The following is a 27,477-nucleotide window of genomic DNA, read 5'->3' as shown; positions in this document are numbered from 1 at the left end:
ACACCTTCAATAAATCTGGGAGTACATGCAAGATATCCAGGCACACTGCCAGATTCCATCACTGCACCCTTTTCTGTTGTTTGCTGGTTCTTAATCCAGTCCTTCAAGCTCTTACTTGTAAAGTGTGGTGTTCTACTCACTGGAAAATTTTTCATCTGGTACCACTGGTATTTCTGGGACCTGGGTCTTCTCTGATACCTTGTGCCTCTACACAGTCTCCGTGTGAAATGCAGCATTTTGGCATTGTCTGCACTTAGCAGAAGAAGAAAAAGCAACTTCTCTGAAGATGTGGAGATTCTGATTTGGTGCATGTAAAGGTATCTTCAGTGGTTTAGTGGAAGTCTTCATCCAAAAGACCTGTCAGTGACTGTGGCTTCATTCCGTACAAGAGTCTCAAGGATCAGTCTGGAGGACGGGAAGAGGAAGCTCTCCCCCGGAGAGGCTCTCAGCACTGCCCGCGGGAGGCAGTGGTTGCTCAGCCCTGCTTTCCACCCTAAGGGAGAATGGTGACCTCTCCTTTTGCCCGATTCAGTGTCGGTGCTCAGGAAGGGGCCCACGTGAGTACAAATTCCTTTGCCTGTTCAGACCCTATGGATGGAGCCATGGGGCTAAGGATATACTGAAGCACAGGGCTCTCATTTCTTCAGGGGAAAGACTGGTTTTCATGCACCACCTTTTTTTCTGTAAGGGGGGAGACAGTTAAGTATTTATTTACATATTTACTTTATTCTGACCAGAGCTGAAACCTTGATTTTTGCAGTGTGCTTCCTTTCTCCTGATGAATCGTTTGTATGCATTTCACTGACAGAGTGTTTGAAAGCCCCGCTTTCCTCCAGGGAGTTTACAGCCAAACTGATGCAAACTCTTTCTTCTCAGGTGCCTCACGATCATCTGTCATCCAATGCAAGCCAGGAGGCAACTGCCCCAGCAGACACAGAGGCATGACTAGGCAGCTCTCCCCTCTAACTGTTGCTGAAGATTCTGCTGCTCCCATTCTTGAGCTGCAGAATCGAAGTCCCTCGGGAATCTGTCGGCACAGCAGAGTCGAGAGGCAGAGCAGATCAGGTAGGCATAACAGCCGCACTGCTGGCGTCACGGCATGCCTGCCGAAAGGCCTCTTTCGTCTGTCTTTTGAAAGATGGTGCAGAGTCCGAGCACGTTGGCGTTGGTTTACGGTGCTGCAAACAGCAGAGCCACATGAAAGTCCTTCCTGTATCTGTGGGCAAACAGGGGTTAGGCGGGAAGGAAGCAAGGATGGGAGGAAAAGGCCTAGGCCTCAGTCGGTACATGTAATGTGTTAGATACCTGAGAAATCATAAGGCCAGTAGGCACAAAAGATCGTGAAAGGATGATTAATGTTTGCACACAAGTTAGTTTTTACAAAGGGGTTATGTTTCCTCAGCTTCAGCCTGGCTAGAGACCAGGACCCTTAAGAGTCAGCCATGTTCCTTCTCAAAGACAATGACAATCTCAGCTCATACCATGGACGGTCTGATGAAGAAGAAGAGAAGGAGAAACAGGTGGAAGGATATCTAGGGAAGACCATCACAGTTCAGATCATCGATCAGCTACACGTCAGGGCTTCCATCAGGAAGGCATCACCCACTTTACTGCAGAAGTTTAGCTCAAATGAACTTGTAGGTAGCGTAAACACTGACTTCTTCACCGTGATGTCCATCCATCACCAGCAGGGATAGGACGGAAGCAAATACAATATGCAGCCACAGGCCTTTGAGTCTGCTGAACTGTACTGTTGAGGAAGAGAGAGACTTTAAATGACTGAAATAATTTAACAGTCCCAAGTTCTTTGGAAGACTGTCTGTATAGATACTGTGAGCAAAAACGGGAGGAAAATCAGGTTGGATCTCCCTTGCACGGTGGAATTGTGGGAGATGAACCTTCCTCTTGTCACTTCACCACCGATGGCAGCAAGAGTCAGCCATTTTCTTCTTGTGTTGGAAAATGGAGGGATCTCGAACTTCAGGAGTACTCTCTTGATGGAAACCCTCAGAAAAATATTGGAGGTGATTATTGCTGCAAGGAGTGGATGATACAGCATCTTGCAGTAAAGATCATATCTAGGATACCAGAAAACCGGTTTATTCTCATATTTGCAGATATCAGGCTGAAATAACTCTGTGCATGCTGGCACTCGGGTACATCCAAAATGAGAATCCATCTTCGCTAAGAAAGGACTTTAGGCCACTTGAGAAAAGAGTAGTGCCTTGATATCACACTCTTCTAAACATGTATTTTGCATTTATTAATTTCCCTTTTTATCCTGATCTTCCCTTCCTCATCACTGAGGTCCAGGTAGGACTGACCTGACAGGCAGGTAAACGAATGTAAAGAATATAATTTTCCAGGAATTAGTTGCCAAATAGTCAAAGGAGTTCAGAAGAAAAGCTGTAGGTTTTGGTTTTCCTCATCTCACTCTTCTGAAAAATGAAAGCAAAAGGCTTTTCTGTTACCATCTTATCACAGAGACATCACAAGCAAGAAGTATATTATAGACAAAAGGACTGTACAGAGGTATCTCTGCTCACTGCTTTTCAACACAGTTTGCCATTGACCAGTGTCATCTCCATGAGTCACCTGCAGTGTCATCTACATTCTTTCCCTATCATTTTGTCCTTGCTGAGTTCTCGTATTGTTTCTGTGCTCTTGACAGGGTAAGTCCGTTGGTTTGTTTCAGACCAAACTAAATGCAGACACCAAGGATTTCTACTACCTTGACTAACTAAAATGATGTCTACCAACCACTTTGGCTAATCTTTTTTTTTTTTTTTTTTCATCATTAGCATATCACTCAGTATCTGAACACAAGTGCTGCTTTCTAGCTTACTCCAAGCCCCAGCTTCATGACTTGGAAATCCTTAAACCTATTTAGTATGAGTTGTGTGCCTGCTCGGCATGTGTCTTTAAGTTCAAGCCCTGTAACTATTCTTATCTTGTCCTTTTGATTCTTTGGCCAAGATTTAGGTGTGCACATCCCATGGATTTTGAAAACAAGTGTCAAGCTACTATGTCACTTTGGCTGGGGATCCATCTCAATTTCACTTAAATTAAATGTAAATATCTAGGCTAGGGAGAGATAAGCGCTTCCAGTGGGCTTAGATAAATATGAGGATGAAATCAAGTACCTTCTCACCATGCCTGTCCATTATCATTAAATATAAAGGGGCCTTAGACAACATGTTTAGTCTGAATACACAATTATTTGCTAACTACACTATGTGGGATGAATCCTACCCATTAAGCACTTATGAAGGCTCCCCACTGTACATTTAATCAGGCTAAAACTTACATAGGTCTTTAAATCCAAGGTAGGACTTGCAATAAGTATATTTCTGTGCCTTTCCCTAACATTCAAACCTGGGACTGTAAAATTCAAGTCAAATGCTAATGGTAGTGTCATGCATAGGAACAGCAATTACATAGTTATTTGGTAATTGAAAAATAGAAAGCATAGATACAGGTGCTTTATCATTGCATGATTATTTTAACTGCTGGCTGAAGAAGGACTAATTGCATGGTAGTTTCACTTAACAGGAAAACCTGCAAGTGGATGTTACATAATATTTTTTTTTTAAGCCATTCTAACTTGCAAATAAACTGTAATTTACCTTTTAATAGAAGATGTCGGTTATTATTAGTACCATAAAAATATCTATTTTCTCACAGCAACCAAAGAGAATGCTAAATGATGCTTGCCTTTTCAGACCTGTGTCTGATTATCCTCTGCATGTTTTTAATAAACCTATAATTTTATTTAAATTCTTGATTCACCACTAAACAATGGAGCCACTGAACACTGATTATTTTGGGGAAAAAAATACACCATACAATTACAATTACAAAAAGCATTGTGTTCTGGTTAGGAAAATTCTTGATTGCAAATGTGCTCCCTGCTATGATGAATTGGTTTTTTAGATGTAATGTTGGTCTAATGTAATAACTTGGAATCTCAGTTTGATATTTCTTTATGGCTGTAGCAGAAGCAGTCATATAAAAGGAAAGTAAACCTGAGTCTCAAAGGGTACCTTTTTCACATTTAAGTTGAATGTAGGACAGCGTATGCTCTCACTGCAGTGGATCTATAGCTCCTCTTAACATCAACAATTATATTGTTTCTTATGTATATCAAATAATGTGTTGATATGACTGGTAATTGCTAGAAATAGTTAAGAATAGCTGCAGGCCATGATTTTTAGAAGGAACTCCTGTTTCTTTTGTCAGACTGATGTGATAAGGTCTAATGGGGTAAATGGTTGGAGCTCAGTGCTGCCACATGAGCTCATGGGGCACCAGTGTCAGTGCTCCTCAGTATCCAACACAGCTCAATCCATTGTTTCCAGCTGGGATCTGTGAAATCAAAATAGGGTTCATGGGTTGCATCTCTGGAAGATGTGTCTGGAGAGCAAGTCACCATTGTGTAAGATTAAGTTCTCTACACTTCTGTTAGGAAATCTGCAGTGTTCTACAGGTCAGATCTGAAAAGTACTGTCCTAAACTGGGAAATGACAACTTTCTGATTCCTCCTTGTTTGTATGTAGAGGTTTATTTCTAGGCATGCCAAGCTTCAGTTTTGTCCAGTTGCCTTTTTTAAATTCAAAAATGTAAACACACTAACTTGAACGAGAAAAGCCTTTCTCTGCTTGGGTACATAAAACCACCAAACTGTTTCTTTTGTCCTTCCCAGATTACAAATAAAAAAGTGATTCTGGAGTTAAATTGTTGAATAATAAGAACTTGTTCCTGGCTTCAGTTACACAGGCTCAGGTAGCTTTTATGTTGTACACATGTACATTAGTTGACTTTATAATGTCATCGGTTCCAAGGAATGTAGCTCTATTCTAGAGTTTTGGCTGACAGAAGGAAAGCAGGGCAGATAAAGCAAACAGTGGCAACAGCTTAAGCATAATGCTGTTACCTCAGGCCTTGGTATTGTGTTTGGTTTTTGTCCCTATGCCCTTGAAATGACAGAGACAGTATTACTGAAGAATTTCTGTGCAGGATTTCAGTGTTTGTGAGACACAGAGGAGTTACAGGGAGAAGGCAAAGGGTGGTTTGTGTCTGGATCAGAAGGGGAGATTTTGCCAGAAGTTGTTTTGAATGCATTCATTATGAGTGCAACTCTTCTCTTTTTCTATTTTTTTTTTTAGGAGAAGAAGGAACACAAACGCATACAGAGAGCAACAGCCAAGAAGCTGAAGGACAGACACGATGCCAGTCTTGCACATCCACATTTCTCAAGCTTATCTGGAGATTTCTGATCATTTTATCCGTCTCTTCTTCCTGGGTTGGGACCACGCAGTTTGTCAAAATCACGTATGAGACCTTTGACTGTCCTTTTTTCATGACTTGGTTCTCAACAAACTGGAACATTATGGTTTTTCCCATTTATTATTCTGGGCACCTTGCAACTGCGCAGGAAAAGCAGTCTCCAATCAAAAAATTCAGGTAGGCCTTCTCGTGCCAATATCCCTTTAAACAACCTGATTTGTGTGGACTGACATTACTGCTCTTCTCAGTTTGACCCATGGTGTCAGAAGGCAGAATAAAGGTCATGCTGTAGAAAATCTCATTCATAAATCTCTTACATAAGGCTAACAGATGAGTGATATGTGCTTGAGTAAATTGATAATTGATTGTTAGAGGGGTTTTTTACTGAGTTGAAAAAGTCAGTAATTTGCTTATAATCGTGCTATTATATTATCTTTTGTCTCTATATTTTGCGGTTTTGTCTGGATCAGACCATTAATTAATCTGTTGTGGTCCATTTATGATAGAACAGTAGTGTGAAGTGCAACCAGAACAACTTATAGTCGAGAAGAAAGGTGCTCAAAGCTGAAGAGGTTTCCATGTGGAAGACCGTGGCTTGCTCTCCCTGCTCAGCAGGTATAGCAGGGTGAAAACTGCCCCTTCCTCTTCCTGCTGGATCATAGGATGAAGGAAGAGCATCCTAGTAGCCTTCTTTGCTCTCTTTTGTGTGGGGTAGGAATTAAAGCAGGTTGCGCACACTTGGTTTTCTTCCTCCTGTAGCTCCGAGGGGTAAATTGACATAGCTGAGTGGCTGTCATCCTGAGGAAATTATGTGAAGGCTTTGTCCCATCTTCCATCAGGCTTTATGTGGAAATACCTCTTCCCCTGTGTTGCGAGAGCCAGGGGAAGACATCCCTCTGACTCCACCCATGTGGCTGCATGTTGTAACTGAACTCTCAACATCAAGTGCAAAGGAGTCCATCGTACAAACTATAACATTAGTCTGAATAGGGATTTATAAATTTCCCACTGTGAAATCATAGAAATACAAAGTTAAATAGGAACCCAAAGAGATCATCCAGTCCAACCCCCAGCATTGCAGGACCAAGCTGGCTTAGCTTCACCCTAGCCAGTTCATAAGAAAGGCATATCTAACCTGTCCTTGGGGCTTGGAAGTACCACCACATTCTGGGACAATGCATTTCACAGTTCCTCCTCCAATTCCATTATTCTACCAATCTGACAGTGATGTGAAAGCTGCTTTAAAGGATGGAACTAAATTCAGCTTGCCAAGAGGTAACACACCTTGCCCTTTTTGGGAAGAAATTCACAGGATAATTTTGAGCTGGGACCCAATTCTGTTATGCCAGTGCAGACTTGCTTTACAAACAATGTTATTGACTTCAGCAGAATTGACCGTTTTGCAAGGTGTTAACCAGCACGTGGCCCCCACCTCATTCCTGCTGACAGAGGGTTCAGCACAGCTGTCGCTGAGCACACAGGGAATTCAATTTGTGACTGTCAGGCTGGAATGTAGCAGGGCCAAATTCTTCCCTCGGCTGCTTTTGCCAGGATCTGGGATGCAATTTGGCCCTAAATTATAATTTCTGTCAAATCAGCGTGACTGAAATTGAACAGTTGCACTTAATTAACTGCTTATCTGAAAGCCCTAGTGCTTTGTACGTTAATGATGCCTTCATTCAGATTCTTGCTGGCGTTATTGTGAGAACTTTAACAGTGTCAGCTTGGCTTCTGGGTATGGGGTAAAGTAATAACAAATGCACAGCAGATAAGGAAGAAGGTGAGAATAGATATCCCTGCAGATAGATCCTCTACAATTAGTTGGTTGATTATATATCAGAATAAAATTTTGGGCAAAACATTTGTGGCAATGCATAATGTAAGTATGCTTAAATAATTGATACATTTCCCAAGCTGATAGGAGTTCAGCTTTTAAAGTTGAGGACACACACTTACATGCCCAGAAGAATTTCGGCACACACAGAGATGTGAAGTAGTTTTGTGAATGTGTGGAAACAGAAGACCGTTGTTGGAGCTGATGGGCCAATGGAAAGGCATCTTCCCAGAGTATTTCCTACTCCAGATATTTTGTGAACTCACATCCCAGGGAGGAGGTAACTGCTGGCAAATACTGACTTTATGATGGGGGCACACTACTTGGTCTGCACCGTGCTGTAACTTGATAAGCCAAATTCTTTCAGTTTGGTTATGGGAATGGACATCTCTTCAGGATGAGCACTTGATTTTCTGATGACTTAAAGAATTGAAAAGCCTCATTTGTAGATTTTAAATTCAGAGAGTTATAAACAAATTTAGTTTGTAAGGGATCTCTGGAGGTCATTTAACCCAGCCTCCTACTCAGAACAGGGTTATTTTCAAAGCTAGATCAATTGTTTGTATAATTGCTAGGTCTGTGTTCTTGATATTGGTCTTGTTACAAGGCTTTTTACGAGATTTTGTAAGAATTCTTGTTGCTTCATTTGCTGGTTTTATTTCTGTGGAGTAGCTAATTCTTGTCAATGAAGCCCGTCCTGTAGCAATTCCAGGCCTGACTCAGAGTCCAGAGGTGATTTGTCTTTGTGTTTCTGGAGAATGTAGTTACTCGCTAGGAGCTTTAAAGACATATGACATTTGGTCCAGCAGATATTCCCGGTGGATCAGAATAAACAATGTCTGTGATACCTTGGCAGAGATCAGTGATCATGGGAGTGACTTGCGGAGTGCTGCCCCAGGCTGGCAAAGCTTTATAGAGCCACAGTTACTTTAATAAATCCCCCTTGGAAGGATAGAAATCTCAGTCTTCAACTTCAGATTTGCTTTCTGAAAGGTTTAGAATTTCTAAGATTGTAAATTGTGTATTTCTTACCTTTCACACTTTATCTTAGAGATTGAATTTTGTGGTCTTAGAAACTAACTCATGGTTATTACCTCACTGCTGCATTTCAGTAATCTTGGTTGTCCTGAGGCAGAAGGCACAGCTCTTGGTGTCCCCTCAGTATTGTAGATGAAGGTATGTCCCACATAAAGTGATAAAATGATCTGAAGCTCAGCAAGCTCGGCAATAGGAAATCTAACCCTGCCAGTATTTACCACAGCAGAAAACACTCCACAGACTTGATGCAGGATTCTAATAGAGTTATGATTTGGAATAGGTGGATGATATTTTCAAGGTCAATAAATTTTGCCTCTCCATCCACCGTCTTGGCTTCTCAGGGGCAAACACTGTGACATTCAGCAGCTTTCTGCCAGAATATATCCACGATGTAATAGCTGAGGTTAGTCCTCCAGGCACTATGCAGCCTTGAGGCACTGGCTTACAAAGAGTGTTGGGAGGTGCAGGTTTAATAAGTATGAGCATGTTGGGAAGAGTTGGTTTTCTAGCAAAGAGGATAACAAGATGTGAGCATCACTTGAAGTAAAAACAGAGCCATATGTAGCTGGTATTTGCTGTCATCTGTCATCTGCAAGTTTGTCACCTACAAATCTCTCCATCTATGTTTCAGCAGTAGCTCAGTCCAACTTCCTCAGCCATTTGTGGAATAGCACTGCAAAGCTAGATCTCCACTGCCAAAGGGCTTTTCAGAGGAGAGTTGAGGATCTCTGTTGCCTGAAGCTGCTCCAACCCCGAATGGCTCAACAGTAGAGGGGAAGACCAGCAGTACAAATCCAGGGCTTCCCTTGGACCATTCCTGTCGTGGTGCTGCCTCCTGAGCCAGAGACTGTGTATGTGAGAGGTTCACTCACAGTCCCCTTTCCTTTTGCTCCAGCTCTTGAGCAAATACAGCTGACCAGGCTCTTTCTTAATGTTCAAACGTGGTCAGTCCTGGAAGACAGTTCACCAGTTGCTTAACCACCAGTACTCTGTTCGGTGTCTGTCTCCTGAAATGGAGCTGGAAGATATTTTATTGCAGCCCATGCCATCATTTACATAGAAGGACCAAATGACATAGTAACAACTCGTGCTCACAAAAGGTCCCGTGGTGCTTCTTGCTACCATAATGTCACTGGTGGCCTTGCCAAGTTTTATTCCGGGTGATGTAATTACACTCGCCATATTCACGTTACCCCAGGTAGCATCTGTTAGCTCTGTTTATTCTGTAAGCTGTTTTAAAACCAGCTGCTGCGTTACACTCCAGAGGCTGCTGTGCGTCAGGGGTGAATAAACCCATTCTTTTGCAGGGGCTGGCATCAGAATAACTAAGAGGCGATGCAAACTATTTAGTGGGTGCCAGAGGCAAAGCTACATGACTGCCTGAGGTGCTGTAATTCCTGAGAGCATGGCACACTGCCCAGAGCTGAGGGCTGAGGGCTACCTGCAAATAAAAAGAGCTATTTATGTTAGAGGGCAGGTTTTAAATAGACTTCTTGTGCATTTGGAAATAGTTTGTGTCATAGTTTCAGGGTCAGCTGCCCTTAGATATGTCTCTGCCTTTAAGTCAACAGCCTACAGATTTTGTCGGCATGGGGTGGGATCCATGGAGCCTTCTCTCCTGTGCCCAGGGTTTTAATCACTGCCATGTCTGATGACTCCTGCAAGTTTAATTTTAGTTGCATGCCAAAGAGGCTGAGTTAACCACTGAGCACCCAGCCCTCACAAAGCCTGAGGCAATCTACTGTAGCCATGACTGGGAAAATTAACTATTCTTTCTTTCTCCTCATTCACTGAGCATTATTCATGGAGTTCTCCTAGGCACAGAGGTGAACTGATCAAGTCTCTGCCTCGCTCAGCACAGCCCCATCACAAGTCTTTTGTTTATTTTTAATTGAGAGGTGAGGAACCACTGGCCTCGGTTTTGTCTGGTCATTGTATGCTGCTGTGTGTGATGGAGGCTTATCCATCTGCTTAAACAGCCCATTGCCTGGGGCGTGTGAAGCATTTCTAGATTCCTTTTCCTAGCTGTGAAGCTCTGCTTATCCCTCCCACTGCTTCTGAGAACTCAGAGATAAGTGACATTTGTGAGGTTGCCACAACTGTCTCTCCCAAATAGTTGACCAGCCCACAGAGTCCAACCAAGAATAAAATAATAATGAGGATTCAGAGTCAGGGCACTTCAGACTCCATCCTCCTGACTCTGGTCTGAGTTTGTCTGTGTGCAGATATCCCAGAGATCTGCAGAACATCAAAACCTGACCCATTCTGGTATCCCCCTCCACCATTTTTGGCTTTGGAAGCTACTCGTCCTCCCTGTGGAGGGAGGAGCAGAAGCACTGGGCTTATTCCCAGCATCTCCCTGGCAGTGGGGGGGCCAGGATGGATGAGAGGGGTATAATTTCCTGTGGCACATTTGTAGAAGAGCTTTTCCTGCTGCCTTGCAGACTCCTACCAGAGTGATGTGTTTGGATGGTTTTGCTGTTGCTTTTGTACTCTGTCAGTATAGCGCTGGGGTACTCCGCTGTGCCCTGCATTACTGTAAGCAGCCCGGGCACCTTTCTCTCTTGTTTTACCACAGCACAAGCATGTTTCCTCTAAGACAGAACCTGACGGCTTCTGAGACAGGTTGGATTTACAACCGTGTAACGATCCAGTCGTGCATCAGAACTGATGGCAGAATTCCCACTGGGCTGGAGAGCGCAGGCTCCGTACAGGTCTGCAGTTCACGGTGCAGATCTGTTCTTGCCAGGAGACGGGGCATCCTGGCTCTGGTGTCGTGTAATGGTGGCACAGCCACGGTGCATCTGGGTCAGGGGCAACCTGTCTTCAAGCAAGATGTAGTCTGAGCTCAGAATCACCCTCTGCATCCACCTGAGCCTCAAGGGGAGAAAAACATCTTTTAAACATAAACTACTGTATCTGCATGTCAACAGACGTTCAAGTCTGTGCTACCAGTGACTGTGTTCTCACATAAGGAAACTCATCACCTTTAACTCCCGTTGAAATCAGTGATACAAAACCCTACAGTCAAACTTAAGCATTAATTTATTTGCTTCACTGAGTATTTGCTTTGCATCTCACATAAGTGATACACACAGCCAGCTATTATCTTTCGATGCATAATGTTTCTGTTCTGATCTTTGGAGAAGAGGCTGACTTCTGAGAATGTCCAGGTCGACTAGAGTGGAGGAGGTAATTAGCACATCTTCCTGCCTGAGTGTGAACTTGTTGGATACCCTGGCACAGAGTTTGAGAAAGGGATTTATTATTACTAGAAATGACTGCTTTGTACCCCAGGTCATTTTAGTGACAGCAGGGAATGAATGGTTATTAAGTGGAATCATATAATTATTGAGGTTAAAACATAGCTGATCTCATGTATTACATAGATGTTACTATTCTACTTTCCTCAAACAAGAGCAATAGTTTCCATTCCTAATAGTAAAAAACAGCAATTTTTTTAACAGTAGAATTTCTCAGAATTACTAAAAGTGGTTTAGAAATACCTAAAAACGATTCTGTCTTTAAAAGCAAAGCCAAATCACGATAAATATTACACTGCCACCCCCCAATAATAAGTGGTTTTGACTTCATATTGCAGTGCAATCCTTAAAGTTACTAATTAGTTCTGCATAATTAGTGCTTTAGCAATCTTCCAAACACAGCCATATTTGGCTGTGAATACTTAGGGGCCCCAAGGCCTCGCGGCATTTAGATTAGTCCCTTAACGTTGCCTCGTAAAGATGTGGATAACCAAGGATTCAGTCCACTGGTGTTTTGCCTGTATGAAGCATTCTCTTGTGGGACCTGTCATGTTTCAAGGGGATGCGTCAGAGAGCCTGCCATGTCAAGAAACGAAGCGTACTGGGAATATCTTGAGGAATACCTTTAACCGAAAACGCAGACTGTGGAGCTGCTAAAAACCATCCTTCCTGATTTGGAGCAGGTAGAGATGTTTCAGGAGGGATGCGGTGATGTGCCTCTGATCAAGCTGCATGCCTGAGCACTCGGTCTCCCCTTAGCCCCCGCAGGTACCACTTTGCCCAGGAGTGCTGTCCCCAAAAGCAGTGTCTTCTGAGCTGACCCTCCCCTCTCGTGAAATCCCGAGAAGCAAACAGCTCACTTAAGTTGTGTGTGACACAATGTTGAGGAAGCTGGAGCTTTTGTTTGCAATTTAGTCCACAAGGAAATGTCTCTAAGTGAACATAACTTTTCACTGTATAATGAAATAAAGCTGTTAAATACCCTTCCCTCCTCTTTCGCTCCTTTTCTTACACTTCTGTTTGACTGGCTTAGTCCCACTGGCTGGTGGCTCTCTTTCCCACCATGGTGATGTGTCTGGCAGTATTTCTGAGTATCTTTAGGCAATTCTTAAAGTTTTCTTGGCCATACGTGAGAATATAGTTGAATAAGAATAAAAACAGGTTTTGGAGCAAAGCAAGAAAAACTTGTCAAGCTACAGAGAAAAAATTGCGGTTATAATCCCTGTGTTCATGGCCTCAACGGCAGAGTCTGAGAACTGTCGGTGCATTATAGATAACCTTAATTTCTCTGTGTGAGTCCCTGGGATTATTGTTGCGTAGAGTGTGATTATTCCAGGTAAGTTACTTCTTTTCTGTTTGTGAAATTGCTGTTTTAAGAAGATTGCAGGTTATTTTCTCTATGTGAATTAAACAATAGATTCTTAGGAGTGTGCAGCGTAGTTAGGAAAAGAACTTAATTGAATGCAATAAAAGTCTAATGAATGTTTGTTGTGCTGGAGTGAATGCTAAGGAAAAATCCTAGCTGAGTTTTAAACTCTTTTCTTTTCATAGGGAATGCAGTCGGATTTTTGGTGAAGATGGTCTGACGCTGAAACTCTTTCTTAAAAGGACTGCTCCCTTTTCTATTCTCTGGACTTTGACTAACTACCTGTATTTACTGGCTTTAAAGAAGTTGACAGCCACAGACGTCTCTGCCCTATTCTGTTGTAACAAAGCTTTTGTCTTCTTGCTTTCTTGGATTGTGCTGAAAGACAGGTTCATGGGAGCAAGGGTAATAACATGCCTGATTTTCAACTCTCTCTTGCTTTCATAATTGCCCTTGAATCCATAAGCTATTGTGCTCCAATAGTACTGCTGCATTATGGTGTGTGTGTATATATATATATATATATATATATATATATATATATATATAAATATACCATGCAACCATTTCTCATCTAATTTTATGATGCAAACCTAAGCCTGAAGATCAGTTAGAGTATCTCAGACTCCAGAGGTAATTTGATGTTGGAATTGTAAGAAGCCATTACAGCTAAGTGTGATTTGATGAATTAGTATAGGAGGACTTCCAGTTTCATATAAACCTGTTCTGTCTTGGGTTGCAGTGCTGCAGTACAATCAATTAACTTTATTTTTAACTCAATGGTGAATGCTTATGTTCTAACCAAAGCAATTTTATTCCTTATTTGGGTGGATGGCTGTTTTCAATGTGTAAAGTATTTTTCTTATGCCACCCTATTACTTTTTACACATACGTATACATGTGCATGTGCCAAATTTGATTTAAAAGGAACAGCAGCTGTTTTGCATGAAGGTGTATTTTGCACTAGTGTTACAGGACTCACTGGCAGTAGTGTGGACCTTGCAAAAAGAAAAAAAAAAGAACGAGCGAAACGATGAGCCCCTGGATCTGGGGGGAAGCAAGCATGTTTCCTTTAATTTTACATACACAAATCTCCTAATATGCAGCAATTTAAACTGTTGACTTTATAGCTTGGCTAAGGAATAGCTAGGCTTTCTGCCATTTCTGCTGATGCAAGGTTCCCCCATTGAAATGGCTTGAAGCCTAATGGTTGTGTTGGGTACGATCCTGATTGAAGTGTCAGGAGCCTTGAACTTCATTAGGGACTGGTTGGGGCCAGGCGTGGTGCCGGTGACCAGGAGGGGCCACCAGCGATTGGATTTCAGTTCCATGGAAAGCATGATGGCTCAGGACACTCATCAGAGTGGGTGCTTCTTAAAAACTGAGCACAGCAGCTTTTTTCGATTCACAGTGTGGTGGAAGGGTTCAGAAACGAAAGGAAAAGGCATCCTGTTTCACACACACCTGATCAGGCTCTTGGAGCCGCCGGCAGCACACTGAACAGAGCACAGTGCTTGGGGGTTGGGAACGGAAGAGGAAATTGTTTAAAGTAAAACAGTTCCCCCTAGTTTCCTGGTGAGCCAGGGCTGGGTGGGCAGTTAGGAATGGCACGGGGCCGAGCACCAGGAGACACGCGGGTCATCACACAAGGGGGGTTTGGGTGGGCTGGCTCGGTGGAGGGTCTGCCCAGGCCACGCAAAGTCGAGGAGATGAATCCGTGTTTCACAGGCCTCAGCCACAGTGCCCTTGAAGGTAAGGATGTGGACATTTCGTCTTCCAGTGCTAAAGCCAGACACCTGTGTATCTATTTCATATACAATTTAAAATATAGAAGCATCAGGTGAATGTGACCTACCCTCAGCCTGCTGATGGCTAAGCAGGGTTTGAAACCCTCAGTTCTTCCCTACAGAAAACAACAGGAGTGGGTAGTTTCTGAGGCTTTAGTTCCCTCCTCTGGTCCTTGATAATCTCAGCTTCCAGCTGTTACTACTCACTTGTGTAAGATGATATTGAGTCTAGCTGAAAAAATAGGAATTTTTGATCCCTTTAAGCTAATTTTGCTCTAAAAGCAGCTTCTTTCTAGAAGAGTGAACACAGCTATTGTCTTTTCCTACTCTCTTAAAGCAACCTAGATGAAAAATACTAAAGCTATTTTTGTTTATTAGTTATTTTTCACTGACTAAAAAATAGTTGCTATAAATATGCATTGGTATTAGTGCTGTAAACACCATGAGGTTTGCACAAGAAAAACCTGGCAGAAGAAGTGAGCAGCAAATCCTGCACATAAAAGAAACTGTTTTTTGCTGCTAACTGGCAGATTCTGGATGCACAGTGCTGGAAAGGTAATTAGCAGCATTTTCCAGCAGCCTTACTGCCAGCATAACACTTAATGATGTTAATAACCATGCAGGAGAGTGTTTGAGAAGTAAAATAAGACAAAGCAGCACGGACCCAGCCTTTTGTGCTTTGAATGCCTGTACTGCCTTCACCCCCCCCCCCCAACCTCTCAGAGAGCAAGTGTAATTAGGTTATTTGGACAGTAAGGAGGCAAAAAGAAATTAGGGGCTTAATCATATGCTCTGAGCCAGTGTTTTTGCCAAAGCACTCGGCACCCAGGAGCACAGCCAGTTTTTCAAAGGAGCTCAGCTCCTAGCAGCTCTCTCGGAGTTTCAGAGCCGTGGGGCACATCTGCGGCACGTCGATGCAGCCGGCGCCCGTGTGCCCGCGACACCTTTCATCTGCCGGGGCTTGAGAACCAGCAGCCCCCGAGGCTCAGCGGCTCGGCAGCAGATTTCCAGCATCGCCAGCTCCCTGCTCCCCCGTTCCTTACCCCACGGATGCCCACGGGCGTGTGGGAGCCCCAGGGCCAGCTGCCCGACAGCCCTCCGGTCCCGCGGCCAGCACACCGCTCCCGCACACCCCGGGAAGCAGCCACCGGCCAGGCTGCGGGGCTGGGGTTTCGGTTGGGCTGTCTAAAGACAAACCTGTCTCGATGGCCACCTTATGGCACGGCATAATCTGGCCCGTGGAAGCGTTGAAGTAGCTGCAGAAGGGCGGCTGGGGGGCTGCACGCAAAGGTTTGCGTTTGCCCTGGCAGCGTTTGAGCTTCTGCGGTGAGTGAGAGCCACGTGCCCTCAGTGGTGATGCTGTAGTGTGGGAAGAAGCTTGTGCCCAACCTGAGAGAGGAAAACACCAGCTGGAGAAAGAATATTCATATGAGGAGGATATATACAGCAAAGACTATATAGCTATTTACCTATAAATGTAGTGCAGGTAGACCTTGGGTACCTTGAACTACCAACAGCCCTGCACAAGGAGACACAGCACAGTCCCTGCCTGCACTGTTATCTTTTTTGCTTGGACACTTCTGAACGTCTCAGAAATTAATAATCTATCCGTGTGACACTGAAGCTTCTGGAAGTCCAGACAGCTTTGTCTCTGAGCAAGCACAAATATTTAAAAGACTTCACATGTTTGAGGAGTTCTGCTGGCTTGTGTTGCTTAGATTTAGCCATGTGCTTAAGTATTTGCATGTTTGAGCCCTTGGTTGTGTTTCATCTGGGAAGTTGAATTAATGCTTATTAGGCAAGTACGGAATGGTTTGGGGACACTTTACCCCCCTAGAAAGGTTGACTCTAGCCTGGAGACAGCTTGCTTTACTACAGCACCTAATTTTCTGCTGTGTTCCACATGGGAAAAAATTGCTCCTGAGGAAAATGTTGGTTGGCCTTGCCCTCTTCCAGGGGGGAAAAAGTAAACAAAAAAAACAACAACAAAAAAAAAATAGAGGCAGGCTAATTTCATTCCTTACCCAGGAGGCTCTGAAGGAAAGTTACTACCCTCTTCCATTAATTAAAAGCCTTGTTTAACGAGCTGTCAGCTACAACAACCAGCTTTGCTTCACTGTGACCTTGCTGCTCCTTGTCAGCTTACAGAAGCCTGCAGGATTGGGCTCTCCGGTTTCTAAAGCAAACACATGACAATTGCTAGGCAGAGGTCAACTGTGCTAACACAGTGGTGTATAATTTGCAGGCAGAGCTTTGGACATTAAACTTAAATAATGTTCTAGTTGTTTCCCAGTGTCAGGTCTTATTTATCTAATGTTTTGTGAGATGGTGCTTCGTAAGTGTCCATCATTTCAGTTGTTTTAGGAAAAAACATAGTGCTTGACTTTCTAAATATTTGATTAAATTAGGAAACTGGCTCTCTGAATTTGGTGTAGTCGGACTGGGGAGATGTTTTTCCCAATAGGAAGAATCTCCTATTGGAGATGGCAAATACTCGTTTTCACTAATACAAGGAAAGGACTCGCTGGATCTGAGCAATGAGTGCACTAAGAGTTAAATCTCCATCCTTTCCCTTGGAAGGAGGAGATAACTACATTGGCTTTTTCTGTTTTGCCTAGTGGGAGACATTGCTTGAAATATTACAACTGAAATATTCCAGCTGACAGCTGAAATGCTACATCTGAATTTTATGTGCAAGGCAAGATGTATAGTGCTGGCTGAGGTGAAACCAGCCAGGCAGTGTAGCTGGGTGGGTGGGGGCTTCTGGAAACTGAAAGGAAAAGCCATGCTGATGTCTGAGGGGGCCTGGGTGTAATTCTGCATTGCTTCGGGGCTGGACTTTGGTGTTTGGTATCTTAGGAAAAGCTGTAAGGAGAACAGCAGTAGTACACGATTATATTACTAATGAACAACTCACTAAACCGAAGGCAGGAGGGAGAAGCTCTGGAGGGACCATTCCCACTGAACGGGACTGAAACTCCTTCTAAGAGAATTTAACTGTGTTTTTCTCACAGGTCCTTGGGTAGATGTAAGCTCAAGGATCAAAACAAGCATTGTTGCATCTTGGGTGATAGTATGTGCGTCCTGTGCCAGACGTGCCCTGACTTCTCAGCAGGGTGAGCAGCGGAAGGTGATGTCTTCCAGCACCCCAGCTCACTTAAGGAGTGCAGGCCAGATTCCTCTTTAAGCACTGGAAAATGCAACGTGCTCCCCTGTCCTCAGCAGCTCGCCAGGGAGAGCCCTAATTCCAGAGAGGGCAGTCTTGGTCCATGTCCCTCCTCTGGAGGAAGGGACTCAAGCCCTCCTCCCGGGACGGCCGGCTGCTGGCATGTGTTATTCTGGGAAGGAAAGTGGGAGATGAACCATACTAGTTTCTTCCTTTGTATGAATGGGGAGAGCCTGCCTTGCCTGTCCGCTGGGGAGTTGTGGGATTTAATGGGTGTCTGGGAATAGAAAACAGGGTCTGAACCTTAAATGCTGCAGATTCTATAACAGCCAGCTTTGGGTACCTGCATTTGTACATCTTCTGCTCTACACCTAGCTCTAGTACATGAACAGCCTTTTTAGAATGTTAAGATGTTTAATATAATATTCCTTTTTTATAAAAACCTTATCTTTCAGAAATGGGGCTGTGATTTTCCACAGGTCTGAGGAAACACATTTTCCTCTGCAGTCCACGGAAGCTCGGTATTCAGTGTCTTTGAAATTCAGGCTCCATATTTACCTGCTGAGGGCAATTAGGTAGAGAGGGGGAGTTTTTCAAAGAATAAACCATGTTGAGATTCCTACCACTTCCTTGAAGGCCCTTTTAGTCAAGACCCAGGATTTGAAATATGGTATAGTTAATTATTTCTGTTCTTTTTCTTTGAAGCTCCTTAGAGGCTCTGTCTGGGATTTTCAAATGAGGCCAAAAGCCTAAACACAAAGGTAAAGGCTTCATAAAGAAATTTGGTCATGTCTGTCAAAGCCAGCAGGGCTGTTTGTTAGGAAATACGTGCACAGCTGGAGAAGCCTAGAAGAGCTCCCAGTGGTACACTGGGATTTCCACAATACAGGGGTCATTCTCCTGGAGTGATGTCCGGGAAGGCCAGCCACCTAACCGACTGCATTTCAAGTCAAATTGGTGGCGTTGCTAAATATTTCTCATTTTGTATAGTAAAGCATCATGTTGTAAAATTGCTTGATCTTGAAGTCCTATCTCCCAAGTGGATGTTTAGCTTATAAAATACTTCATGATGGATGTTCTGTCAGTAGGTTCCAGGAGGATTTGCAACGCTATAGATCCATATCGCTATCAGTGCATACACTTTCATTATGTTTTACATCTCTCCCAACTGTACATAATTTTCCCTATTTAAGGGAAAGCAAGAAAGCTTCAAGACACAGAAAGTAGCTAGTGACACTCATTAAAACCCCATGCAGTGATAATCTCTTTCCATGTAATGAAATTGCACTGAGCTTTACATTGCTTTGCTTTGTCTGTGCAGATAGTTGCAGCAATAATGGCAATCACAGGAATCGTAATGATGGCATATGCAGATGGTTTCCAGGGTGATTCAATTATTGGGGTGGCATATGCTGTTGGATCAGCCTCTACGTCTGCGTTGTATAAGGTAGGTCATAACTGTTTATTAGTATTCTTATATTCTTTAACGTTGGATGTTAAAAATGCGTGAGGACAAAGCAAATCACTATAAAATAAATGTTTTATTTTATTCATCCCTCCTGCATCATTCATATTGTGCCCGGGCACTGCCACGATGTCAGGAAATCTACTATGGGGCTAACGAGTTGTTTGCTGCCAGATATTCAGCACGCCTTTCCTCTAGGAGCCTTCCATGAAATCCCCGTTACTACTCCGCAAGGAGTTCAGGATCACGTTTTAATCGTTGCCCGCCGCCGCGCGCGGTTTATGGACGCGGTTTCGAAGGGGCTCACTGTACGCAGCGGGGCGGGGAGCCTGGAGGGGGACAGTGCCTCTTGCCCCGAGCGGGGCCGGGCGGCTCGTCCCTGGGCTGCACTGCAACGAATTCTGCAAATTCTGTGCTCGTGCTGGGCTGGGAGCCCCTGCGTGTGCCCGGTGCGGGCGCTGCGTTGCGCACACGCAGGGCTTTGCCCCCTGCTCTGAAGCAGTGGCTGCTCTTAAAGGTGTGAGGGATGGGGAAGGCAGGGACGTGTCTGAGTTAGAAGCAGGTTGGGCTAAAGGTGGCTGTGTTTATTGTCAGCTCGGGGAGGGTGAGGTGTGTGTAAAGAGGAACAGAAGTTTGGAGTTAGTTGCAGTGGGATAAGAAGTTGCCTCCCCGCTTTAGGCTCTGCCCATCTCGCTAATAAATTTGTTGTGACCATTCACAGGTCACTCGAAGTTGCATGGATTTAGGCTCATGCAGGACAAATCCTCCACGAGGCTTGTGCTGCCTGTGACTCTGAAGGGAGTCCCGCTGGGCTCGGCTTTCCTCTCACAGCAGGTTTATGCTGGAAGTTGCTGGAGTCCCCTCACAAATCCGAACAGTGCCAAGCACAGCCCAAATCTTGTAACTTCGTTGCGTGAATGGCGATGTCCTTGGGTTCTTAGTTCCACTTGCTCCTCATGGTATTAAGCTTTATTATACAGACTAACCACTGTCCTGTGCCCCACTCTTCTCAAGGAGTGGAGCCTGTGCAGGAGGACTTGGCTTCCTATGAGAGGCGTGAAGTCTAAACCCCTCCTCTCACCTCTCCTTTGCAGGTTTTGTTCAAAATGTTTCTTGGAAGTGCAAACTTCGGGGAAGCGGCTCATTTTGTTTCTACCCTGGGCTTCTTCAATTTAATTTTCATCTCTGTTACCCCGATCATACTGTATTTTACAAAAGTGGAGTACTGGTCCCCCTTCTCTGCTGTGCCGTGGGGTTACCTGTGTGGAGTAGCCGGCCTCTGGTTAGGTAGGTGATTGAACAATTTACTCATTTTTCTAGCTCTTCTCTCCCACCCCAATACAAAATCAGCCTCAGGCAGAAACAATCATCCCTCCCACCCCCTTAAGCAGCAGCGCCCTCGCACAGATTAAATCTGATCCCAGTGCAAACAGGTACTCCTTGAGAAATTACTCGTATTTTTCCTGAGAAGCCTTAATACTAATATTAATAGCAGAGAATAAACATGAAGCAGTCGTACTACTTGTCCACTTTCCATCTTTGCATTCCTACCGTGGTTTCACTGGTATTTATTTCCCTGTCTCTGGCACAGCCTGAGGGCTATAAATCCAGCTTCAAAGGGCTGCGCGTACCCCGTCAGTTCCTGGCACGCTCTGTGGGGTGGGTGTGTGCACTGACACGGGGACCCACAGCACTGGGGCACCTTTCTGTGGGTGCTGCAGGGCTCTGGGCAGAGCTCGCAGAGCTTTGTGTTAGCCTGCAGAGGCTGGTGCTGTTTCATTGCCCGCGGGCTTCACCTCCCCTCCGCCCTTCCAAAACGCTCCCTCTTTCAGAGCCACAATTGCCATCCTCTAGCCAGGCAGAATATCTGTTGGATTCAGCCCAGGGGTGTTTTAATTTCCAGATATAACAACATCCTTTCCTTTAGTAAAGTCTCTATTATTTCATAATTGAAGAGGTTTTTGGCTCTGCTACAAGTATATTAAATGGAAAGAAAGAGGATATCATTGCCCGGTGCGTAGCCCATCCATGCAGCCGTCCTGAGTCGTGTTGGGCTGAGAGCTGGGGTGCTGTGAGCACCTTGAAACCCTTCTAACCAGAATTGCAGCTGCTCTGTGAGCCCCTAAGGGACAAAAAGTGGGGATAATTTATCACCCGGCAATCTACCTGAGCGTATAATCTCAACCACGAGGGAACAACCTTGCAGAGCCAGCAAACTTGCTCCTTTTACATAGGGGACTGAAGAGCAGGACTGGGTGGTGGGTGATGGGGGAGGACTTGGGGTCCTGCCACAGCACCAGCCCCTTGGCTGCGAGAGCTCGAAGGATGCCCGAGGGAATGGTGTGAGAGGGAGGTTTTTGCATGTTGCTTTTCAGCTCTCAAGGAAATAGGAGCTGGTAGGAGCTGGCTGGGAATGCTGTCATGTTAAAAAACAAACAAACAAAAAAAAAACCACCAAAAAAAAAAAACCACCAACCAACAAACCAACCAACCAACCAGAACAACCCATAAATGAAGGTGTTGAACATTTGTACTTCTGTCAGCTTTCATTTTGCCTTCAACATGGCAACAAGACCACGGTCTTACTCCAGTCCGCTTAGTTCGCGGTTGACTTAATCAGCTAATTGTATTTCGTGTCCTTTAGAGTATGAATTCCTGCTGCTTTCACCTTTGGTGTGTGGTCCAGTTAGAGGGGTGTGGGGGCCTTTCATGAAATATCCTACTAAGACAAGGACAACACAGCCTCAGCCGAGAGGGCAGCTGAGATCACCATCCTTCTGGGAGGAGGAGAAATGATGGCTTATGGCAGCAAAACTAGGCTGTTTGTAACTGATCAAAGCTTGGACAAATCTGTGAAGTACAAGCATGGTAACTTTGGTGTTACAGTTAGTGAAAGGACATACAGCCCTCCTTCTTCCCTCATGCAGAAATTCCCCTCATTTCACTCATATATAGAAAAATAAAAATCAATTACTTTGTGACAACACCTTGTGGTGTGCATACAGAGCATACGTCATACTTGTAGGGTCATGCAGAACATATGTCATACTTGTGGAGGAGAAGAGTCTCACTGCAGTGTTTTTCCCCATAATCATGTATTGTTTTCTCTGTTTTTCACTAGCTTTCAACATTCTCGTTAACGTTGGCGTCGTGCTGACATACCCCATTCTGATCTCTATCGGCACAGTGCTCAGTGTCCCTGGAAATGCAGGTACAAGTACAGTGGTTCTTGGTGGAAAAATAAGCACACGGGCGTGCAGACAGCAGAGGCAGTGTACTGTCCAACTAGTGAAAATCTGCTGTCACGTATTTCAAAAGCAGTTCAGTCTCCTTTGGCTTCCACAGACGCTCCTGGTGGCGGTGGGCGTTTCAGTCGGTGAAAGACTTTGGGTTTTGTCTCGCAGCTTTTCTCTGGGCACGATGGGATGTGTCCATACCCCCCGCCAAGGAGAGGGCAGGCTGACCCCCAGCCAGCAGCCCAAAGCTGCTGGTTGCTGCTGGGACATGGTGGGGTCGATGCTGGTGCTGCAGCTCGGCTCTGTGCTGGTGACCTGCCGGGCAGCAGCCGGGCAGGGGGTATATGTAAAGTTTACTCCAGAGTCCTCTCTTCTTAAATAGCCCCATCTCTGCTCTTCCAGTCTCCTCCTCCACCCCGTTAGCCTTGCTACTCTGTGTATCTGAGCATGTTTTCAAAGAAACATCTTTTAGGGGGAGGCAGGTCAGAGCTGTGAAATGGTTGGTACCTGTAAGAGGCTGCTGAAGGGCTCAGATGTGCTGTTGTTACTGGTTGTGGAGCTGGGAGGCTGGGCCTGGAGACATCAACTCCAGACTTCCAACCTGCATGCTGCTCTCTCCCCATCACTGGTCCGTGCAGCCCAAGGAAATATTATGCTGAAGCAACCTGCTGTAGATAGAGTTACCATGACTTACCTTCCCTCTCAGAGCAGAGGTGGAAAACCTTGAGGCTTAGAGCAGCCCTCCAAGGCTTCCTCAGAGCCCTCATGGAGGTGGTGAGGTGTGGAGGAGACGTGGCACCTCCAATCCTTCACAGTCAGGTCAGAGCCATTCTCTGAACTCAAGGAGCTGGTCAGTCTGGAGGATTGAGAGCGACGTGGCCAGTATCACAGCCAGGGTGCAACACGTGGGTTACACAGATGTGCCAGGCTGGTCTGGTGCTGTAGATCATCCTGCTGCAGTTTTGACGGCATTTGTTGTTTCTTCTTCACAGCTGTGGATCTGTTGAAGCACAAAATGATCTTCAGCGTGGTGAGGTTGGGAGCCACCATCATCATCTGCATTGGGTTTCTGCTGATGCTGCTCCCGGAGGAATGGGATGAAATAACCCTGAGATTCATCAACAGCTTGAAAGAGAAGAAAAGTGAGGACCATTCCGACGACATCACAGACTCCAGTGTACACACGAGAAGCAGAAGTAGAGCTAATGGGACAGTGTCTATACCACTAGCTTAGGGCTGGTGGACTTTAACCGCACGCAGATGTATATTCTGTGAATATAGCTTAAATTTCCTCACTACTTGTATGCTTAAAAATGACATTTACTCTGAACTGGAGATGAACTGTAAGATAAGAGAAATACATCTATAATAAATGTTTACATTTATACACTTATCAAGGAACGGGTGTAAATAACGACAATAAAATGTTTTGTAATAAAAAACATTTAAGCTTGTGTCTTACTGAACTGGTGGGTTTAAAATACGGATCAAGTCTACATCATTTATCTCCTCTTGCTGGCAAAAGCAGAGCCGTTCTCAAGGATACAAACTTTGGGTATTTCCAGTTATATTTCAAAATTGAACATGTTGACTTACTCTCAGTAAAGTGACCTTTCGGTGAGGTAGTCGTTTCGGAAACCATTTCAAACCTCTCCGAGCATTTTTGAGAATTAATTTCTGAAAGAGGCTGACATTCACGCTGATATTAGGAATTATTATCAGAATAAATATTCTGTGATGTGCAAAACATTAATTTTTCATTAAGTTATGATATTGTGAAATATGTGATGAAAGCTACTTTGCCCCTAACCTGGACACGCCAAGGTTCTGCTGCTAGCCTGGAGACGCGGTGGTGCAAGCTTGTCTCCTCTCCGTTGCGTGCTGCGCCTGCTGCCAGTGGAAATCCAGGGCTCAGGACCCATGTCCCAGCCCACGCGACACCCGGCACGTCAGCGGGGCGAGGGTACGGGCAGGCACTGCCAAAACACCTTGTTCCCCAGTCTGGTTGGAAGAGAGAAGCCTGTTGCTGAGCGCAGAACGGCGTGCTCACCTGAGCTGATGCCAGTTAAAACAGTTCGAACCAGTTTTGCTAGTTTGTAGATTTGTAAGATTTGTAGATTTGCACCCATCCCAGAGCCAGGCTGAGCTGTGCCTCTTCCCAACGCCACCTCTCTAGCAGCGGTACTGGATTTTGAGTGCCTCTGCCAAAGCCAAAAATAGCCTTATTTATCTCTTTTTCTCCCGGAAAAGCTGCACCCCCCGCTGAACAAGCTTCTCACGAGATTGAACACCCCAGATTGCCAGTGTCCCTGGGAAATGTCAGCTCCTGTTTTCTAGAGCTTTGGGCCAAACATTTTTCTTAAGCTTCACAGTGGAAAAGCCTTTTAAAAGCCAAAACAAACCAACCAACCTACCCAGTTCCTTCCCTAAGCCTGTCACTGTCTCATTTAGGCCAGCTGTTTTCTTACAGCATTCCTAGGATCGACCATGCGAGATTACTTTTATTTGAGAGCACTTGATATGCAGACAATCATTATTTTCCTTTTTTTTTTTTTTTTTTTTTCCAAGGAAGAATAGAAACAACTGGAAAGTATACATTTCTGAACTCTACTGGCCTGCACAGTGCTTGTGAGTTTGATTAGCAACTAGTAGGGGGGTTTTTTGATGTTTTTTCTGCCAGGAGAAAAAAAAAAAAAATTAGTGGAGGTGTTTGTTATTAGTAACTTCAGTTATATGATAGCAACAACTACGTTTGTTCCTTAAACAACAGCCAGAACACACCCAGCACAAAGCTGTGATTTATTTTGGGGCTGATTGCAAGCTCACCTCTCCACCAGCGTGTCCTGCCTGGTGATTCCTGCCGAGCCCCTCGCACTGCCCCGATGCACGGGGGGGTCCCCTGGGAGCCCCACAGTTTGGGGAGATGCCCTGGGGCATGGCTGGTCCCGGGAGCAGAGGTGGCAGTGACAGGGCTGGAGGCAGCCAGTGTGTCCCCATGGCCATGAGGGCTTAAAACTGCTGCAAAGTAATTCGTGTAAATAATTCCTGTAAACAAAAGCACCTTTTTATTTGGCTCTTCTAGTTACGTTTTTTAACTTGTAACATTCATGTCTAAACTGTCCCTTGCAACCAGCAGAGCTAACAAAATACTTGTGTATATTAAAAAAAAACAAAAAAAATGTGAGCTCTTTCATCACACAACTGCAGAATTAGGGCTGTAGAAACCAACGCCAACAACCATCCCCTTTGCACTAAACCCAGGGGAAAGGGCGGACGGACACACAGACACACACACACTCACTCTCTTTTAAAACTCTCTTCTGGAATTTGAGAAGATGGGCTCAGCTCCTCAACTGCTGCTTTTGAAAAGATCTAGATATTAAAAATATTCTAAAGAAAGTTAATTATATTGAACAGGAGATACTGATGGGACAATGCAGCCGAGAGCAAATAGCATACGGCAGCTTGGGCACCACCACAAGCCGGTTTTGGAGTTGTGATACAGGGCCACGTCAGTTGTATATTCATTTACATTAGTAGATAGTCTTAGAGATGTGTTCTACTGAAATTTTAGCTCCTGTCAAAGTGAACACATGGGAAAAACAAACATTTCATTTTAGTACGCATTGATGAGTACCCTTGGGCAACCAGCCTCAGGGCAGCATCTTCAGGCTCAGGACTGGAGCCGTCAAGGAACTTCATTGAGTATTGTGCAGGGAAAAATCACGTGAAATCCCTGTGTTTGAGTCAGTTTCCCCCTTCTCCAGACATTTCATGGCCAGGGGCACAGCCTGTTACTGTGCCAGCCTGTCACCCTCTACGAGCAGCCCCGGGGCATGTCCTCTCCCCAGGGGTCAGCGTTCGCCCTTGCAGTTCTACAGGGAGAAAAGCTGTGCAGCTCGTGGCCCAGCAGCCGCCTTCCTCCTCGCACCAGCCTTACCAGGCATCTCCCAACCCAACCCCAGGTTTCTGCCAGGAGCGAGCACCCCCCACAGCGCAGGGGGCTGAAGGGGGCTGTGGAAGCCTTTCCCCCCCCCCCCCACCGCCTCGCTCCCCCCAGCCCCTGCTGTGGGCGGGCAGGGGGGGATTTGCTTCTGCATCCTTCCCCCCCACTGTCCCTCAGCTGCATCGTGCCCAGACGCTTCCCAGGGGTGCTCATCCCACCCAGCAGTTCTCTCAGGTCCCCTTGCTCACCCGCTGCCCAACCTGCAGTTTGCCTTCCCTATTAAGCAAGGAAGGTAACTGTTTTCCCTAGGGCTCAACTCAGCCCTTCAGCCTGATAAAACACATTAAACCTGAGAAATCAGACAAGAAATGGGCGCTCTTTTGCAGGACAGGGCTGATGATCCATCAGAGGAATGCAAAACAGTGATCCTGCCCATCGAGTGACCGATCAGATGTGGTTACTTCTGCTGCTGCGGGTGTCTCTGCCGAGCCCTTCTACCATCTCCAGCAACCCGAGTGTTTCATTTCAGTTGCACCATCTCCTTTGGAAAATGCCAGTTTTGGTCTGGCAGCTGCGTTATCAGATTCTCATTCACACCAGGGCCCGGATTTCTGGAAGGAAAACAAAATCAGCTCCAAATATCCTGCCTCGAGCATCGCCGCCCGCCCGCGCCTGAGGGCTCAGCAGCCTGGCACCACAGACGATTTATCTCAGCGCCACCGGTATCCTCAGCCTCGGCTGGGGTAAGACGAACATCCCCTGTTAATACAAGCAACAAGGAGCAGCAGGAGGAACAAGCTGTATTTCTCGGCTTTACAGATGTGTAGTAACAGGATCTGTTAGCTGCCCCGGTGTGCAGCCCAGCCAGTGAAACACTGCTGGATTATTTTCCTCTCTTGGCTGCTCCGTTTGTTCGTGCTATCACTAGCTAAACGCGCTGCAAGCATAATAAATGAGAACAAGCCTATTTGCATCATTACAGTTCCCTCTTGTCACGTCCCGCTCAGAAGAGGGAGACAAGTGACTTCAATTAATAAATCCCCAGCAGAGTGGACAACAGTGAGACGAGTCTCAAAGTCCAGACATTTAT

General features: G+C 45.1%; 1 protein-coding gene across 6 annotated transcripts in view; it reads left to right on the top strand.

Annotated features, from left to right (window-relative positions):
• The window catches only part of SLC35F4 (solute carrier family 35 member F4), a 127,408-nt gene extending 103,528 nt beyond the window's left edge, over positions 1 to 23,880 (top strand). For 3 of the 6 annotated variants that reach the window (XM_042799269.1, XM_033009822.2, XM_033009823.2), the window contains exons 2-7: positions 5,166 to 5,463; positions 12,973 to 13,192; positions 19,062 to 19,187; positions 20,300 to 20,492; positions 22,327 to 22,416; positions 23,434 to 23,876. In XM_042799269.1, the coding sequence (XP_042655203.1) occupies positions 5,166 to 5,463; positions 12,973 to 13,192; positions 19,062 to 19,187; positions 20,300 to 20,492; positions 22,327 to 22,416; positions 23,434 to 23,675 (1,169 nt within the window). In that variant the 3' untranslated portion in view covers positions 23,676 to 23,876. Of the gene's footprint in view, positions 1 to 876; positions 1,066 to 5,165; positions 5,464 to 12,972; positions 13,193 to 19,061; positions 19,188 to 20,299; positions 20,493 to 22,326; positions 22,417 to 23,433 lie in introns of those variants that run through there. The other 3 variants (XM_033009821.2, XM_033009820.2, XM_033009824.2) reach the window with 3 other exon arrangements.
• The last annotated feature ends 3,597 nt before the right edge of the window (positions 23,881 to 27,477 follow it).

Source organism: Tyto alba, unplaced genomic scaffold (assembly GCF_018691265.1).
Source record: "Tyto alba isolate M040663 unplaced genomic scaffold, T.alba_DEE_v4.0 Super-Scaffold_29, whole genome shotgun sequence".
NCBI lineage: Eukaryota > Metazoa > Chordata > Aves > Strigiformes > Tytonidae > Tyto > Tyto alba.
The sequence above is the reverse complement of the archived record's forward strand: the minus strand, read 5'-3'. Positions and strand labels throughout refer to the sequence as shown.